Genomic DNA, 20,692 nt, shown 5'->3' on the forward strand with positions numbered 1-20,692 from the left:
GAGCCAAAGAAAATAAAATCTATCATTGTTTCCATTGTTTCCCCATCTATTTGCCATGAAGAGATGGGACTGGATGCCATGATCTTAGTTTTTGAATGTTCAGTTTTAAACCAGCTTTTAAAGTCTCCTCTTTCCACCTTCATCTAAAGGAATAGAGGAGCAAATATTTCCAAGAGGATAGCACTGCTGGTCAGTCAGCTGATACCACCTTGATTCTGATTACTCTGTACAGTTGGTCACTCTCTAGAGAATCCAAAATTTTAGAAACAAATGAGATGCTTGGCAAGAATTCTCTAGGCATTCAAATACCTAGCATGCTGATTTAGAGTTCTAGTCCAACTAAGAGAATTGGAGAACTAATCCTTCACCTAAAACTGAACCACAGTGATACAGATGAGGCTGGCTTTTTAAGGGCTAGGAGAAGCACAGTGGAGGAGAAAGAGACCAATCTTGAAATCAGACAGTTTGCATCCAATCTCTGAGTCTTTAGCCCACTAGCTGTAATGTCATTGAGCAAGTTACACAACCTTCTGTGTTTTAATTTCCTCATCTGGAAAATGGGAATGTCACACCTACCTCTAGATTTTGTGAAAGGGTTTAAAATGTTCATAAGATACAGAAGTAAAATTATCAAAATTAAATTTTATTCATAAGATTAAATCATTCAAATAACACTAAATTAATAAAATCATTAGTTGGCAGCAATAAACAAGAAATATATCAGACTCATGCCTGGAAATCTATATACCAGGGTTATAGTGGAAAAACTCATTCCAGACACATCTTTCTGCTTCCCTCTTCCTGGTCAGATACTGGGCAAACCTAGGGCATAGGTGAAGGACTTCAGTACCAACAACTATGGAAGGCAAGAACATGCCAAGTCTAATGCCAGCTACCTGCCTATGGTCGCCTTAAGAGAGATGGAACATAAAGAACATTCTCTTTACATAGCCTATACTTTGCAGATCAGGCAATATCTTTCACAATATTCCTAATTCCTCTTGTCATTGCCACTAGCACCAATCATGTTAAGGGATACTTTACTGCAGCCAAGCAGCCCTGAAGTATTCAAATTGAAAGATATCATCTGTGATTTGATGAGTCAGTATTACCATACATAGGTTAAATTTTTATCTTAATAATAATAATAGGATTAGTATAATTATAAGAAGCACATTTGATCATTGCATCTAGTTTTTCAGTATTGACTCCAAACTCCCAGTCTCTTCATATAGGAAGAGCAGAGTGACTTAGACGGATGGGTTACAGAGAGACAAGTAAATTAGCATTCCTAGGGAATAAAACCTCTATCCTCCCTGCAGGGTTAAGAGTGGTAGGTGAGATTGTACTTTAACCTGCCTGTCCAGCTCCTTTTTCTTTTTACCCACATCTTAGTTAGTCCCTTTCTAACTACTCCAACTTGCAAGCTCCAAATATTTATCTTCTCTTTCTTTCAAGGGTACATTGCAAAAATGCCTGCTTCTAATACTCCATATCATTTACCTTCATCTCCCCTCTCAGCATCTAACCCCCTTCATTTGTACTCAGTGCTCTAAAGTCATGGCACAAAACATTTGAACAACTACTGAGAGGAGCTCTATATCCAGATGAGTGATATCATGTAAATGATATGTCCAGGTGTCAGGCTGATTTTTTTTTCTATTTTTTTATTGACTGTGTATACATCTCTAGTAGTTGTGTATACACCTCTCAGTGCTCTGACATTTCTGAGTCCGTATTCTGGTGTACCCTCAGTGTAAAACAATTTAAAAGGCAAATAAAAGAATAAGAGGAAGGGATGATGTGCTGCACAGAGCAAGAAGTAGAGTTAACTGGTTGATTTCTAGTCTTGGGTCTGCAACTTAGTTATTATACAATCTTAGATAAGTCTCTCAACCTCTCTGTGTCCCAGTTTCCAGGTTTATTGAGTGAAAAATTGGGCTTGATTATCTCTGAAGTCCCTCTCACTCTAAAATCCACCTCAATTTTGCCAATCTATGTATATGTACACTATAGTGAGGCCAATAATTTGACTCCAGTTGTTTCTGCTACATCGTTTTTCTTCCCTGGATGCCTTCAGAGTGTCTCTATGAACAATAAGCCTACTGGCTTCATGAATTCAGCCTTTAGAAATCAACCCTGTGGCATCTTGAGCTACTCTGTAGGAAACCAGACTAAGTGATGTTCTTAAATTTCTTGGGCCCACTAACTACATTCAAAGGCCCATTACATACCTCAGCAGAGCAGTCAGAGACACATCATAGGAAACCTCAGTTGCAAAGAAATGACACCTGATTACATGACATGATTGTTGGAACTTCTTCAACTAATCCCTCTAGGCACTGAGCTAACATTATGAGTTTGACCACTCAGTTGATAAAGCCAACACTAGGATAATCAGGTATGAATCTGATTATCCCAACAACCAGCAAGTGTGTACTGGGGTTTCTCCTGCTGCCTGGATGGTTAAGAAATCCCCAAGGATATTTAGGCCAGGCCTGGCCAAAAAAATTAAACCCAACCTCTCACATCTGTGGGGAATCATATTTGGATTTTAAGAATTTATCTCCAATCCCAGCAGCTACTTATAAGATAAATGATTTTGCAAACACTCTTTGTGCTAATTCCTGCCCTCTTCTCTTTTAAGAGCTGTATAATTTGGAATCAGACAAGCCAGGGATGCATTCTGACTCTGCCAGTTTCTAAACTTACAGCTTTAGATAGAGTCATGTAGCCCCTTGAGCCTCCATCTCCTCCTTTTATAACATGGATCTTAAGGTCTTCCTCACATGGGCAGCACAGGATTAAGTGGAGACAGTAACTTAAGCCCTAGCACACAACATAATCATTGATACTGTCGTGGATGTTAGGGTTACAGTCACCAGCCCAGTGTGTTCAGTCAAATTACTGTAAAAAAAAACCCGCTAGAGAAGACTGACTCCTAAAGGAAAGAGTAGCACAACTTCTGTTAGGAATGAGATGGGTTTCTGCCAGTTCTATATGAGAAAATAAGTTGGGATTATTATTAAAATTCTACAATGTAAGTGACAAATAGATTCAAGGGATTAGACCTGATACACAGAATGCCTGCAAGAACTATGGATGGAGGTTCATAACATTGTACAGGACACGGTGATTGAAATGATTCCCAAGAAAAAGAAATGCAAAAAGATTGTCTGAGGAGGCCTTACAAATAGCTGAGAAAAGAAGAGAAGTTAAAGGTGAACGAGAAAAGGAAAAATATACCTATCTGAACACAGAGTTCCAAAGAATAACAAGGAGAAATAAGAAAGCCCTCCTAGGTGATCACTGCAAAGTACTAGAGATACACAATAGAATGGGAAAGACTAGAGGTCACTTCAAGAATACTGAAGATACCAAGTGAACATTTCATGAAAAGATGGGCACAATAAAGGAGAGAAATGGTATGGACCAAAGAGCAGCAGAAGATATTAAGAAGAGGTGGCAAGAATACCAAGAACTATACAAAAAAAAAAAAAAAATCTTAATGACCCAGATAACCACGATGGTGTGATCACCCACTTAGAGCCAAACATCCTGGAGTGCAAAGTCAAGTGGGCCTTAGGAAGCATCACTATGAACAAAGCTAGTGGAGATGATGGAGTTCCAGCTGAGCTATTTCAAATCCTAAAAGGCGATGTTGTTAAGTGTTACACTCAATATGCCAGCAAATTTTGAAAATTCAACAGTGGCTGTAGGACTGTTAAAAGTCAAATTTCATTCCAATCCCAAGGAAAGGCAAAGCCAAAGAATGATCAAACTACCACACAAAGGCACTTATTTCACACACTAGTAAAGTAATGCTCAAAATTCTCCAAGCTAGGCTTCAACCATTGAACCAAGAACTTCCAAATGTTCAAGCTGGATTTAGAAAAGGCAGAGGAACCAGAGATTAAATTGCCAACTTCTGTTGACTCATAGAAATAGAAGAGAATTGCAGGAAAACATCTACATCTGCTTCATTGACTATGATAAAGCCTTTGACTGTGTGGATAGCAACAACCTGTGGAAAATTCTGAAAGAGATGGGAATACTAGACCAAGTTACCTACCTCATGAGAAACCTGTATGCAGGTCAAGAAACAATAGTTAGAACCATGCATGGAACAATGGACTAGTTCAAAATTGGGAAAGGATTATGACAAGGCTGTATATGGTCACCCTGCTTATTTAACATATATGCAGAGTACATCATGCTAAATGCTGGGGTGGATAAAGTGCAAGCTGCAATCACAATTTCCAGGAGAAATATCGATAACCACAGACATGCAAATGACATAAACCTTATGGCAGAAAGTGAAGAGGTAGTAAAGAGCCTCTTGATGAAGGTGAAAGAGGAGAGTGAAAAAGCTAGTTTAAAATTCAACATTCAAAAGACGAAGATAATGTCATCTGGTTCCATCACTTCATGGCAAATAGATTGGGAAACAAGGGAAACAGTGACAGACTTTATTTTTGGGGGCTCCAAAATCACTGCAGATGTTGACTGTGGACATTAAATTAAAAGATGTTTGTTCCTGGGAAGAAAAGCTATGACAAATCTAGACAGTATATTAAAAATCAGAGACATTACTTTGCCAAAAAATGTCTGTCTAGTCAAAGCTATGTTTTTTCCAGTAAGCATGTGTGAATGTGAGAGTTAGACTGAGGGCTGATCTCCAAAGAATTGATGTTTTTGAACTGTGGTTCTAGAGAAGACTCTTGAGAGTCCCTTGGACTGCAAGGAGATCCAACCAGTCCATCCTAAAGGAAATGATCCCTGAATATTCATCGGAAGGACTGATGCTGAAGCTGAAGCTTTAATATTGGTCACCTGATGTGAAGAGCTGACTCAGTAGAAAAGACCTGATACTGGGAAAGATTGAAGGCAGGAGGAGAATGAAACAACAGAGTATGAGATGGTTGGATGGCATCACTGACTCAAAGGATATTAGTTTGAGCAAGCTCTAGGAGATGGTGAAGGACAGGGAAGTCTGAAGTGCTGCAGTCCATGGGGTAGCAGAATAGGACGTGACTGAGCAACTGAAAAACAATAAAATATTTAAATTCTAAAGTGTATAGGGTCATTGAGAAATGGAGTGCAGCATCTGTATGGCAGCTTTGAATCTGTTGTCTAAGACAGCAGGAAGACCATGAGCTTTTGCTCATAAAGTCTTTTGAGTGGTAGCACCCTCTCTTGCTCTTCACATAACCTTGAATAGCCTTTAGCTTTTATTTTTACCTAGTTTTATGATCCAAAATGTGACATGGCATGTGACACATAAGTTCTCAAAAATCTTGTGTGTTTTCTACCCTGACTCCCATCCATCTGTGCTAAGAATCAACATTTATTCATCAGATGACAGTCTTTCCCTTTTACACAGCTGGAAATCTGTTTCCTGTTCTATACATGAATGCTGTGGGGAATTTTTTCTGGGTATTTAGAGGAGATTTCAGTCAGACTGCTTTGAGAGAAAATAGAAATAGAATAGAATAGAAATGTCACATAAGCTTTGTAACACATCAAACAAGTAACTATTTATTGAATGTTTTGTAATTTCTGAAGGTGAGATTCACTCAAGCTTAGCTGTCCACAGTAGACATAAACCATACAAGTGCTATCTCCATTAACCCAAAAGATTGTCAATATATTTATTTTGTGAATTAGGTCTTTTAATAAAGATGCACTTCCTCTTTTTTTCCACAATCCGATAATAGGGAGTTTGACAACCTGAAGGACTTGAACAGAATCATCTCTAATATCCCATGCAAACTCAAAGATAAAGCTATCTTGTGTGTATAACCAATTTATTAAAAGCAATTTATTTTAAAAGTTATTAATAAATTGTTTCTTTTTAATTGTTCTGTAATTCAAACATACATTATTACAAACTGGCTCTACTCCAATATGACTAATGTTTGGAGAACAACTTTAGTATAGTTGACTTTATAAACTATATAATATAGAAATTATGTGTGCATGCATACTAAGTCACTTCAGACTCTTTGTGACCTTAAGGGCTGTGGCCCACCGGGCTCCTCTGCCCATGGGATTCTCCAGGCAAGAATATGAAGTGGGTTGCCATGCCCTCCTTCAGGGGATCTTTCCAACCCAGGGATCAAATGCGTATCTCCTGTAGCCCCTGCACTGCAGGCTGATTCTTTACTGCTGAGCCACCAGGGAAGCCCACAGAAAATACATATGATTATATTACATATATCAGCCTGTTACGTGTGGTATTAGCACAGCTGCTTAAGACCTGTTTAAAGAAAATGTAGTAAAGAAAGTAAATGGGATTTGAAGATAAATATGATGGTTAATTTTATGTCTTAAGTTGTCTGAGTTATGGTGCCTGGGTATTTGGTCAAACACTATTTTGGATGTTTCTGTGAGGGTAGTTTAAGTAAACTCTGGGAGTTGGTGATGGAGAGGGAGGCCTGGCATGCTGCAATTCATGGGGTCACAAAGAGTTGGATAGGACTGAGTGACTGAACTGATTGATTGACTGACTGTGAGGGTAGTTTTGTATGATATAAATTTTTAAGTCAGTGGGCTTTGAATAACGCAAACTTCCCCTCATAATTTGTCTGGGACTCATTGCATCAGTTGAAAATCTGAGTAGAACAAAAAGACTGGCCTCCCCAGGTAAGAAGTAATGCCACAGTAATTGGACTTAGGACCTGAAGTACATCATCAGTTACTTCTGGGATCTCTAGCCTGCCAGGACACCCTTCAGATTTTGGACTCACCAGCCTCCATAATCACGTGAGCCAATTCTTTAAAATAAATCTCTTTCCACATTGTATTGATTCTGTTTCTCTAGAGAACCCTAATATAATAAATAACCCCAGATCCTATGAACTCTGAACCACTGAGGGTTTCCTATGCTATCAATCCATATTTGAAGAATGCATTGGTAGGTAATCAGTGTGTGATCTAATAGTTCCCAGTGGTTAAAAGTATAGGCTTTAGAGCCAGAGACATGTGGGATCAAGCTCTGTCTCCCTTGTTCTCTTTGCCTCAAGATGCGAAGAAGCCACAGAGATCAAGGAGAACAGGTATGCCTGTGGAAGGCCTCCACTCTATGCAGGCTTGGCACCAAAGCTTCACATCCAAGAAGAAGCAAACAGCACAGATCTAAGTACCACACTGGATTTGGTGATGGAGAAATTGTGAAGATTAATTAAGTTCAGATTCAGTACTTAGCACCATGTGTGTACATGCCTGCTGAGTCATGTCCAACTCTTTACAACCCCATGGACTGTAGCTCACCAGGCTCCTCTGTTCATGGGATTTCCCTTGCAAGAATTGTGTAGTGGGGTTCCATTTCCTCTTCCAGGGGATCTTCCTGACCCAGGGATCAAACCCGAGTCTCCTGCATCTCTTGCATCGCAGGTGGATTCTTTACCATTGAGCCATCCAGGAAGCCTGTACTTAGCACCATATCTGACACCAATTAAGGATTCAAACCAAGATGTCAAGTGTTATAAATAGGATTGTTGCTCATTTTCAAAGAATGAAAAATCCCCTTAATATTGGCTGAATTTTTTTCCTTCTAATACTGCAATGTCAGCAGAATGAAAGAGGAAATGAGTCCATTAATAAGAGGTCCTGGCTACTTGTGAGCTGCCAAAAAGCACTGTATCTGCCATATTAGAACAGCCAACTTTACAATGTGAGCATTTGCTCAAATCAAGATCATTAGACTTGGAATCAGGAGACAAGGCATTGAGCATTCACCAACCACACTTACTTCTCTCACTTACAAAATGGGCATGACATCTCTCATCTCATTTTGTAGTGAATTAAAATAAAACAAAAAGGAGAATTGTGAGGCAGCCAGAGGCAACCTGGATATCTCCTGCAGCTTCAGCTTATATCCTGAATGGTCTGAACTCAGTTTCCTGGTCTACATAATATAACTTTTTCCAACATGTTGTGCATCAAAGTAGTTCACAAAGTAGAACACTATAAATTAGCATTACAGGTAAGATGACACTGCTGCAATGTTAATTACTAAAGTGCAGATGTACCATTAGATATCATATATAATGTTGTCAAGCCTTTATTTTTAAATTAAATTGCAACACACCATTACCTTGGATACACATTTTTTTTTTTTAATCAGTGTCTGGGGGAAGGGTAGGGGGATAGGGGTATTGTCTCTAATTGTTAGAATACATAAGCAAATGGTAGAATTTTGGATGGATTTCCCCATAACTTCTTTCCCTCACTCTGGTCTCTATAATAATAGAGATTGTGAGCTCCTTGAGGCAGGGACCATTCCTGCTTTCCCTCACCACACTGTCCCCAGATCCTAGCACACAGCCAGAGGAATGAATAAAGATAGAGCCTTGGAAGTAGAAGTCTGGAAGTATGGAGTGGGAAAACTAGAAGACACACTAGTTTATTCCTGATTATCCTGGTTTCAAGTTTGCTTCATGGCCTTTAAAATGATCTTGGATATTCCCCATATCCAAAGCTTTAAAATACGAAATGAGAGGCAACTGAATCATCACAATGCAGAAATCAGTAAAAGTTCTTCATTGTGACTTTTAGAAAGTGGCACTATTGGGCTATAGTCTCTTGACATCAGGTCCCTTCACATGAGCTAAGCACCCATTGTCAAAAGTAAGGAAGGAAAATAATTAAAATGTTTGATCATTACATGTATTAAATCTCACAACAACTCATGAAGGATTTTTTCCCAATTTTTATCTGTGTAAAAATCACATCTTAACCACATCTTAACACACATCTTAAAACCACATCTTAACCTTAACTTTTACATTCAGCAGTATTAAGTACAACCTCCATCCATCTCTAGAACTCTTTTCGTCTTGCCCATCTCAATGGGCATAACTCTATGCCCATTAAGCAATAACTTCCATTCTTCTCTGCCCCTCCTCCCCAACCTCTGGTAACCATAATTCTGCTTTCTATTTCCATGGTTTTGACTATTCTAGGTACCTCACATAAGTGGAATCCACTTACACTTGAAGTAATTACTGAAGAGCTTATTTCTATCATTTTGGTATTTATTCTATATATCTTATAATTTTTTTATCCCACATTTTCATAAGAGAAATTCTCTTGTCTCTATTTTACTATTAAGGAAACCGAAGCTTCAAGAAATTAACTGAACTACTGAAGTAACCAAGAGGCATATTGGGAATCCTTTGACTCAAGAGACCTTTATTCTTGTCTCTACTTTGTGTCAGGGTGTTTTCTAAGTACTTGGAAAGTGCAGACAAACATAGGACATGGTCTCTGCTTTGTTTCAGTGGGCAATAAGTTTCTTAGGAAAGTTCAACAAATACACTGAGATGATTTTTAGAAGCGCAGGGAAGTCAAATATACTCGTTTATTTGACTAGAGCATATATCCTATAAGAATTTGAAGTAGCTCCTGTATGCAGCTTGTATACTATAGGTACCTCATGAATGTTGCTAGTTGAATTAAGGTCATTTGAAGAGAATTTGAGATCCAGTTCTGCTTTGTGGGATCGACTCTCGACAACAGATGGCTTTGACAATAGACAATAAGCACTGCAATAATGCGTACACCATTTAACCCAGAGTTTGCATAATGAAATATCTCTGAACTAGTAAAAATGTTTTTCCATAAGGATGCTCATTGCAGTATTCTGTTGTTGTTGAATCAAAGATCCAGTTGTAGTGCTATACAATTTTCACACAAATGATTTCAAATACTCCCATATTAATCTCTTTTTTCTTCTACTCCTATATTGCTTCTCCCTCCTTCCCTTGCCCCACTGGTAACCACACTGCAATATTTTTAGCAATAGTGAAAAGGAAAAGTGTAAAGTGAAAATGTAAAGATTCAACAGTAAGCTATATATTTTTACAGTGGAATATTATGAAACCATTTCAAAGTGATATTGTAGCAGAATGGTTAATAACCTCAAAATATTCAAGTGACTAAAACTAATATATGTTTACTAGATATTAGTATAAAATGATATGTAATAAATATATTAAATTATTATACAAATAGTTGTATGTAATATGTTATATATATAAATTTTATATAATGTATTTACATATGTAGACAATCCATGTGAAAATAATTTATTACATATATAAAATGATCTCATTAAAATATAGGCATATATGTTTATGAGTGTGAAGAGGTATATATCAAAATATTAGTGTTGATTATTGGTTAGCTGCCAGGGTCCAGCCCCAGCTGATCCAGGGTATTCGAAGTGGGGATGGCGTCGGCGACCCAGTTATTTATTTCTTCACCAAAGATATAAAGAATAATAGAATGAGGATAGCTCAGTAGGAAAATTCAGTGAAGAAAAGAGGCTGAGTAGCTTGGTTTACGCGGGAGACCAATAAAACTTCAAGACAAGAAGCTTGCACCACTTACATAGGCCGCAGGCATCCTTCCATTCTCCCGAAGGAGAGGAGACAATGAGGCCTCCCTGGTCGGATCTTAGAAGCCCAGGCATAATTAGTAAGCATGGCGGGTTCCATGCTCCAGATGGAGACTCAGCCAGAGGTTGAGAGAGAGAGAGACATGGGGAGACCAGTCTTTCGAGAAACTGATCCCAATTCTTTATTTTCCAGAGTCTGTTTTTATACACTGAGATGTTATACAAAAGTCACGCGGGGACAGCAGTCCTGACTTTTATTAAAGTCAGGCGCTTCATACAAATGTATACAGAGGTCTTAGGGGTGTTACATCATCTTCTGGCCAGGGGGGGCCTGCTGACAATTTATGACCCTCTCCTTGTGACAGCGGTCAGTCAACACTTATTTCTCCAGGGGTGATTATTCTTAAAACAGACACCACCCAAATAAAGTTACATTCCTATAGGGTAACGGTGTAGTGGGTTTTAATTAAGGAAAGAATTTACTTAGCCTAAGGTCTAACATGATTAATATCAAAGGTTAATACTTATTTCTTCTATATATTCATTAATGTGTGTAAGTGCAGGGGATGTAGAGACTTAGCAGTAAACATTGGCTCAACAAATGAAAAACCCTTCACCAATACAATTTCTAATCAGCCCACTATACTTATACTAATAATGTTCTAACTTCTCTAAAGAACCTGCTTTTAGAAGGTTTAAAGCATCTCATGCCTCTCACGGTTGGGAGGCTGTGAGCAATCATATGTGGCCGGACAAGCCTGTCAGGCAGGCTAGAGAACCTTCAGAGGAGTTTGTAGGTTAAAACACTCCTATCACGCCCAGGAATTATTATTAACTGGAGCTCTAAGTTAACTCCTTCTCCAAAAGAGGTGGTGGGGGACAGCCCCCCGTAAAGTCAGAGGTGTAGGTGAGAGCACAAAGTAGTAAAGTAGGCAGGCTCTGGTTACGGGGGTAGTTGCTCGAGGATTTTCAGGAGGACTCCTGAGGCTCGATCCCACCTTTGCGAATGTCGAGCCTCCTTCCTCATGACCTTTGTCACAGGCAGAGTACCTCATGCCAGCCCCCAACAGTTAGCTGTGGAATTGTGACTGATTTTTATTTCCTTGAGCTGTTCTGTATCTTCCTACTTATGTATAATGCCTATGTATTATCTTAATAGGTAGAAACAATAAATTTTGCTGAAAGATGAAAACAGTGTCAAACACAAATCTATCTCTACCATTTCATTGCAAAGAAAGACTTGAACTGAGACAAGAAAAGAAGACAAGCTCTTGTTATGTAACACTGACTAAATATACATTTATTTGAGATTGGAAAAAGAAGTAGAGTCTTTGACATGCATCATTTGGTTCAAGGAATAGATAACTTACAAAATATAAATCCCTTTGTAAGATACAAAGTATCAGAGGAAGTGCAGCCTGGGCCTCATGAAGGAACTGGAACAAAGATGTGCAAAGGATTTCTGAAGGTAAAGTAGATATTGTCTCCAATTCTCTCTCTTTGCATAGTTTCCTCTGCCACTGTTGACATATCTACTGCCTTCTTCTCTTGCTCTGGTAAGACTTTCTAGCTGATCAGCAGACTGACTATCTGAGCCCCAAGAGACTTCCTAGTTCAGCTACTCTATACTGTCCAGAGTTTTTGTTGATAGTTTCAGACTCACAGGACAGAGAAGATGATTGACTTAATATATCAGTTGTATTTTGCTGTATAAAAAATCTCAAAGCTTAGGTGCTGAGAACAGCCAATTGTTTTAGCTCCACAGGGTGTGGAAAGCTATGGTCTGTGGATAGGGAAACAGTGGAAACAGTGTCAGACTTTATTTTTCTGGGCTCCAAAATCACTACAGATGGTGACTGCAGCCATGAAATCAAAAGACGCTTACTGCTTGGAAGGAAAGTTATGACCAACCTAGATAGCATATTCAAAAGCAGAGACATTACTTTGCCAAGAAAGGTTCGTCTAGTCGAGGCTATGGTTTTTCCTGTGGTCAAGTATGGATGTGAGAGTTGGGCTGTGAAGAAGGCTGAGCGCCGAAGAATGGATGCTTTTGAACTGTGAGAGTCCCTTGGACTGCAAGGAGATCCAACCAGTCCATTCTGAAGGAGATCAGCCCTGGCATTTCTTTGGAAGGAATGATGCTAAAGCTGAAACTCCAGTACTTTAGCCGGCTCATGCGAAGAGCTGACTCATTGGAAAAGACTCTGATGCTGGGAGGAATTGGGGGCAGGAGGAGAAGGGGACGACAGAGAATGAGATGGCTGGATGGCATCACTGACTCGATGGACGTGAGTCTCAGTGAACTCCGGGAGTTGGTGATGGACAGGGAGGTCTGGTGTGCTGCGATTCATGGGGTCGCAAAGAGTCGGACACGGCTGAGCGACTGATCTGATCTGAAACCAGGCAACTGGTGGATCCGTCATAGAATGGCCTAGTCTAAAATGGCTTCTACTGGGATGGTTCTCCTCACTCTGGTATCATGCTCTAGCAGGCTACCCCAGGCTTGTCTGCATGTTGGTCTCAAGTTTCTGAAAAGGAGTAAGGACATATACAAGGTCTCTGAAAGCCTGCTCTTAGAATATTGTATCCAACAAGTGACAAGAATTGTCCAAATTCAAGGGGTGAAGGAGAAAGCTCCTCCTATCTTGATGTGAGTAGCTACAAGCTCACATTGTAAGTAGTGTAATTACAGGGAGAGGAAGAATTCTAACCATTTTTGCAATTTGCCAATAATCTTCCAAGGACCCAGGCTGACACAGGTTCCATCTTATAGCTATACCACATTTACATATTTCCATATTGCCCCCTTGATTGATACAGCAGGTGAAGAAAGAGACTGGAGAATTGTGCATAAGCTTTTCACTGTTTCAGCCTGGAAATTACACTTGTCATGGGCCCTCACAGACCATGGCCAACATCAGCCACATGAGCTCTACCTTCTAGCAAGATGGTGTAATAATAAGTCAGTGAAGTATTTAATGAGCACTGGTGTCTCTGCTACAGTGAGAAATCTATAGAACTGAAATAATTAATCATTCACAGGACTGGTGTTAGGAAACTGTAGGGGCAGGTAAGGCTAATTCTATAGAGCAAATATATGAAAAACCTATCTAATGAAGTTATCAGAAGTTATGTGAATCCCCTAAAAAGTCCCTAGGGCTGAACCCAAAGAAGTCAGCGTAAATAGGTAGAAAATCCAAGAAGCTCAGCAACCAGTAGCCCAGAAGCATATCATCCAGACCCAAAGTTTCCTTTAAGCTTTCAATCTGCTCCTAGAGCTAGGTTGACCCAGGAGACAAAGGCAATGCAGCTCCAGGTAGGATTCAGTGTTTTAGAATCAAGTGTTGAGAGGCACTAAGGTCATAGTCAGGAAAATGAAAGTGAGCATCAAGTCAAAGAGGAAAGAAGGAAAAGAAACCTTAAGTAGTAAGGTTAGCAGCTTGCATGGGCTGAAGCAACAGGGAATAAGAATCTGTGAAATGAAAAACTTGTATGAAACTCTTTAGCTCAATATTGAGTCCATGAGTTGCAAGGACAGATCAAAGTTCTGACTCTGTACAGAGTAAGAGAAGGACCTAAAACAAGACACTCCAGACTGGATGCTTGAGACTTCAGACCTAAGTCTCAGTCTCCCCCTAGAGTTTGCTCCTGTTCACTCATTTTATCTTCCTCATTTCTCTCCTGGTAACATCTCATCCTTACTAATTGCTTTCTTCAATTTCTCTCTCTCTCTCTCTTTTTTAATTTTATTTTATTTTTAAACTTTACAATATTGTATTGGTTTTGCCAAATATTGAATTCTCATACCTGAGATTTTAACTTTTGCAGCATCTTTACATTCCAAATATTTATGGTAAGAAGCCAAGTTAATTGTTTATAAGGTGCAGTGCCCAAAATATTAGTCACAATTGATGAGGTCTCCTTTGAATTTCTACCTCAGATTCCTAATTGACAATGTGGCTTGTGCATCACAGAAAGTACCATAGAGGCCATGTAAGACAGGAATGCCTGTCTTACTTAAGACAGGAAGCCTGTCACTTCCTACTCCATATGTGGACTTAGCTTAGTATCTTACTATCAAAAAGAAACAAAAGAGATTGGTCTAAACACCATACTGGGTTGAGTGAGAAACTGAGAAATGGAAGACGAGCCTTTTTTGACCTGTTTCCCATTGTCTTGCAGGTCAGTGGAACAATGTACAACACTGGAAGACATGTGTCCTTGCGTCTGGACAAGGAGCACTTGGTCAACATATCAGGAGGACCAATGACATACAGCCATCGGCTGGAGGAGATCCGGCTACACTTTGGGAGTGAGGATAGCCAAGGGTCAGAGCACCTCCTCAATGGACAAGCCTTCTCTGGGGAGGTATGTGGGGTTATTGAAGTAGTATGAGTAAGTGCCAATTAATAAAATTTGATGCCTATTTATATCCAAGGTGGGATGATAGATTGAAAGACTGCTCTTGAATCTATGAAATAAGAAGATCTGTGCCTCCCTTTTCCATCTGTCTTTTACAAGTTGATATAGATGTTTATAATGAGCTTCCAGTGTTCTCCAGGGAAGACCATAGTGATACTTGAAAGTTCCTCCTGAGACATTGGTAAAGCTCCTTTGTGACTAATGACCTAAGATATCACCAGAACATTATTTCAACCCTAAACCCTCACCTTCTATGTATGTCTTCATTAACATTCACACTATCTGGGCAATCAGTCTTCTATATGTCACATATGTTCACATAAATTCCATAATTCTCCTTTCTGGTAGAATGGGTCTTATTTGCACAAAACTATAACTTATAGCAACGTAAATGTCAGGGAGCTAAATAGTCTGAGTTTCCATAGAATGGAAAGGTCATTGTGTGCCACCATTAATGGTGAGTATCATCATGTTCATTAACCCAGACAGAATTCAGACCACATCAGTGAGCCAATTACTCCTTCAGTTATAGACAAGAGCTACAATTTAAGTGAATATCATATGTGTTATGACACTTGACAAGCAGGGTGTAGTTAATTTGACCTGTTTTGCCCCCCTTACTCTTGAGGGTGGTTATCATTAGAGGTCAGGCATCCTTATATGCTAAGTACCCTCTAACTAGGTTTCTGTTTAAGAGTTCTCAATAACTGATGTCAAGAGGGTATTGAAATAACAGAAGTGTGTATCTCACTATTTATTTGGTCTTGACTAATATTGATTAATGTTTTAATCAAGATCATGTTTAAACTTAGCATTGTTTTTAGTATAGTAAGTTCATATACTGAGAAAGAGATCTGCAAGCTTAATGAAGAGAGTGGCTGGATTTTCATGATCATTCAAAATATATCAACTGAGGACCTAACTAGGTACTGTGCTAGTTACTAGGGACATGGACATTAAAAATAAAATAAAGACAGAGCTCCTACCACAGAGGAGCTCAAAGAAATATTATCTTCAAATCAGTAAAGTATAATGTCATGCTGTAGAGTCTTCCAAATGGTGCAGTGGTAAAGAATTTGTTTGCCAGTGCAAGAGACATGGGTTCAATCCCTAGATTAGGAAGATCTCTTGGAGTAGGAAGTGGCAACCCACTTCAGTATTATTGCCTGGAAAATTCCATGGACAGAGGAACCTGATGGGCTACAGACCATGGGGTCACAGGAGTTGGACACAATTGCACAACTGAATATGCCCACACTCTGCTGTAATGGAGATGTAACAAGGCCCTGCCTAACTTTAAGGAAGAAATGACAAATTTTTATTGAAGTGTTCAGAGTAAGCTTCACAAAGGAGGTGCCCTTTGAACTGGGCTGAGAAGAGAAGCAATGCAAAACAATTTTAAGTTTGGGAGTCAAAGATACACACTAATTGTGTGACCTTTATGTGGTTACTTGATCTTACTAAAGCTGAATTTAGACACCTCTCTAGGTTGTTTAGAAAATTAAGTGGGATTAAAGATGTAAGGAACACCAAAAATACTCAATAGTTGATAGACAGTAAAGATAAAGCAGGAAATGAGGGACAGCAAAGGGCTTACATTGTGTCAAGGCACTGTGCATGGGGGTAGCTACACATCGATTTCATCTGTGATCTATTAGTAAGGGCTGCCTGGAGGACCAGGCTGAGCAGGACTATGACTTTCCGTCCTGTATCTGTAGGAAACAATTCTAGGAATGATTTGGGTTGTCTTCCAAAGGGACATAGGCTTTACTGCACCTTCTAATGACAAAATCCTACCTAACCTATGATTTCCTTAGGGGAATTGTTTTCCATTTGGATTCTGCTGAGGGTTAGCCTCAGTGAAGTAACTATATTCCATCCTGCACGTTAACATTTTATTTTTATTTTGAGCTATTTTCAGAGCCTCCTTTGGTTTCTATTTGGGGCTATCCTCTGAGAGGACCCAAGTAGACACCTCAGCAACAAAGCATGTGTTTCTTTTGTTGATGGTGAATAATCACATTGCCATCTGCCCCATCTATCATTACAGACCGTGATAAGTCAATTAATGTCAGGCATTTTCCTCCGCACAGTGGAACAGTCATTTATCTGAAGAGCTGTAGATTAATTGCAGTCTTGTCTAGAGAGGTTATTGTAATTGATGGCAATCATTTGCTTTGTTTTATAAAGCTGCATGGATGTATGACACAGTCAGCAACTGTGTTTTTATAAAAATTATTCATGTCCTACACAATAAGTCCTAGATGCTTTGTTGGGGGTTGGTGATAAATGAGCATATCCAGATATTCAAATATCTAGATTTTTTAAGATAGGAAAGTTAACCATTTTTAATAAGTACGAACTTTAGCTTGCTAATCAAGTCTCAGTAGTTAAATTAATGCCCAGTATATAGTAAGGAGGAGAAGGCAATGGCACCCCCACTCCAGTACTCTTGCCTGGAGAATCCCATGGACAGAGCAGCCTGGTAGGCTGCAGTCCATGGGGTCGCTAAGAGTCGGACACGACTGAGCAACTTCACTTTCACTTTTCACTTTCATGCATTGGAGAAGGAAATGGCAACCCACTCCAGTACTCTTGCCTGGAGAATCCCAGGGACTGGGGGGCCTGGTGGGCTGGTGTCTATGGGGTCGCACAGAGTCGGACACTACTGAAGTGACTTAGCAGCAGCATATAGTAAGGTATTAGTGAAAAGTAAAAATACATTAACCAGAAAAAAGATAATATTTGAAAATAATCATTCTATGGATTAAGTTGCAGTAGTGAGGCTAAATAAGAAGAATCTTTATATTATTGGGGAACTGTAATAATCATTTTGAAAACCTTCCTTAAGTTCTTCATTTCAAAGGGTTAAGGGGGTACAATGAGAATTGTACCAGCCACTTCATGGGATTCCTGTGGCCAGTTCCTGGCCAGATCCAGTTTCTTGACTCTTGATTCTGTTCAAACACATTTGAAGATGGAAAAAGTCTATAATTGTTGCTATGTAGATAAGATCTGTTTAATTAAAAAGAGAAATAAAAGTCCCATGTAAAATATGTAGTTTTGTGACTTTGAATCAGAGAAACAAGTATCTCAGAACAAACAACTGAGACTAAACAACAGATAATGCAGGCCTTGTCCTCTTAAAATCAGTTATGGCATCTTTCAGAGATTCATTTCATTAAAGTAACACAAATTTGTAAGAATAAATAACTAAAACCAAATTTTCCTGAAGTGTGCAAGGGTATGAAAGTGCTGAAGTACACATGCCTGAGCACCAGAGCCTGGTGAGGTACTGAATATTTCTTGGTGGAGGTACTAGAGAAATCTAACTAGCACTCTGTGGGATCCTGGGACTTCCTGATAGGGATGATCCATTAGCATGATTGGAGATTTGAGGGGGAATGAAAATTGGAATATTTAAAAATAACAGATTTGCAAGTAATAAACATGAAAGAGCTACTTGAGTGCCATGGTAAAACGCTTCCCTCTACTCTGATTACCAGCTGTCTCCCTCCCCCTATATCCAGCACAGCCCATCTGCTTGTTTTCCAAGCCCTCTTCCCTCCTCCCAGTCTGTAAAGTGTTGTTGTCTCCTTTGGACTTCCAGAAAATCCTGTATTCATCTATTGTAAAAGTCCACAAACTGTAGACCATGGGACAAGTATAGCCGGGGAGCTAAGGATGGTTTACACTTTTAAAGGATGGCTTTTTTGAAAAAGAAGAATATGCAACAGAGATCATGTGTGGCTTGCAAAAGCCAAAATATTTACTACCTGACCATTCAGAGAAAAAATTTGTTGATCCTAATTCTACTAAATTACCCATCACTATAAATTTTATAGCTGTTTATTCTCATTTCTGGAAATATAGTTCTTTGTTAATAGTAATTTAATCTTAATCATGACTGTATTCCCAGAACCTTAAACTCTCACATGACAGCAGAGTCAATAAAGGTTTGCTGAATTAAGGAAAAAATAATCTTGGTAATTACCACAAGGGCAGATTTTTGTTGTTGTTGCTATTCATCTTTGTATGCCATGCACCTAGAACTGGACATGGAACAACAGACTGGTTCCAAATAGGAAAAGGAGTATGTCAAGGCTGTATGTTGTCACCCTGCTTATTTAACTTATATGCAGAGTACATCATGAGAAACGCTGGGCTGGAAGAAGCACAAGTTGGAATCAAGGTTGCTGGGAGAAATATCAATAACCTCAGATATGCAGAAGGCACCACCCTTATGGCAGAAAGTGAAGAGGAACTGAAAAGCCTCTTGATGAAGGTGAAAGAGAAGAGTGAAAAAGTTGGCTTAAAACTCAACATTCAGAAAATGAAGATCATGGTATCTGGTCCCATCACTTCATGGGAAATATATGGGGAAACCATGTCAGACTTTATTTTGGGGGGCTCCAAAATCACTGCAGATGGTGACTGCAGCCATGAAATTAAAAGACGCTTACTCCTTGGAAGAAAAAGTTATGACCAACCTAGATAGCATATTGAAAAGCAGAGGTTTTGAAAAACAAAGGTCTGTCTAGTCAAGGCTGTAGTTTTTCCAGTGGTCATGTATGGATGTGCAAGTTGTTCTGTGAAGAAAGCTGAGCGCCAAAGAATTGATGCTTTTGAACTGTGGTGTTGGAGAAGACCCTTGAGAGTCCCTTGGACTGCAAGGAGATCCACCCAGTCCATTCTGAAGGAGATCAGCCCTGGGATTTCTTTGGAAGGAATGCTGCTAAAGCTGAAACTCCAGTACTTTAGCCACCTCATGCAAAGAGTTGACTCATTGGAAAAGACTCTGATGCTGGAAGGGATTGGGGGCAGGAGGAGAAGGGGACGACAGCGGATGAGATGGCTGGATGGCCTCACTGACTCGATAGACATGAGTTTGAGTGAACTCCGGGAGTTGGTGATGGACAGGGAGGCCTGGCGTGCTGTGATTCATGGGGTCACAAAGAGTCGGACACGACTGAGTGACTGAACTGAACTGAACCTAATCCTATTCCAAATATGGTAAAGAACAGAAAGGGACTGAACAATTGTGTCACCTTGGAGGAATTTTGTATCCATCGGAAAGACAAGGCACAAACATGAATCAATTATTGTGCAGTGCAACCCAGAACTTATTCAGTCACATCCGTAGGTGACTACAGATTCTCACTCTAACATCTAGTCATTATTATATATGTGTTGTGATTTACTTTCACTTATTCTCTTAGTTAACAAATAATGATTGAGAGCCTACCATGTGCTACCATAAATAAAATAGGTAAAAATCCTGCCTATAAGGTGATTAAGCCTCAGTGTTGTTGTTTAGTCATTAACTAATGTCCGACTGTTTTGTAACCCTATGCACCTGCCTTTAAGGAGTATTTAATCTACTGGAAAATCCCACTTTCCCACAGACTGTTAAATCCCTTCAGCCATAGAGTAGGTTGTACTTTGTAATATCTTCCCATACATGTGACAGGAACTTAGTAGATTGAATGAGTAAATGAATGTTATTTAAGAGATTGTTGTACAGTCACTAAGTCATGTCCAACTTTTGTGACCCCATGAATTGCAGCATGCCAGGTTTCCCTGTACTTCACTATCTCCTGGAGTTTGCTCAAACTCGTCCATTGAGTCAGAGATACCATCCAACCCTATCATCTTCTGTCTCCCCCTTCTCCTCTTACCCTTAATCTTTCCCTGCATCAGGGTCTTTTCCAGTGAGTCAGCTCTTTGCATTAGGTGACCAAAGTATTAGAGCTTCAGCTCCAGCATCAGTGCTTCCAATGAATATTCAGGGTTGGTTGCCTTTAGAATCGACTGATTTGATATCCTTGCAGTCCAAGGAACTCTCAAGAGTCTTCTCTAGCACCACAG

General features: G+C 39.4%; 1 protein-coding gene across 1 annotated transcript in view; it reads left to right on the forward strand.

The window, feature by feature from the left end:
• The window catches only part of CA10 (carbonic anhydrase 10), an 841,230-nt gene that overhangs the window by 666,795 nt on the left and 153,743 nt on the right, over positions 1-20,692 (forward strand). Inside the window, exon 6 of the mRNA XM_055577599.1 lies at positions 14,585-14,770. Within this exon, the coding sequence (XP_055433574.1) occupies positions 14,585-14,770 (186 nt within the window). The remainder of the gene's footprint in view (positions 1-14,584; positions 14,771-20,692) is intronic.

Source organism: Bubalus kerabau, chromosome 4 (assembly GCF_029407905.1).
Source record: "Bubalus kerabau isolate K-KA32 ecotype Philippines breed swamp buffalo chromosome 4, PCC_UOA_SB_1v2, whole genome shotgun sequence".
Classification (NCBI taxonomy): domain Eukaryota; kingdom Metazoa; phylum Chordata; class Mammalia; order Artiodactyla; family Bovidae; genus Bubalus; species Bubalus kerabau.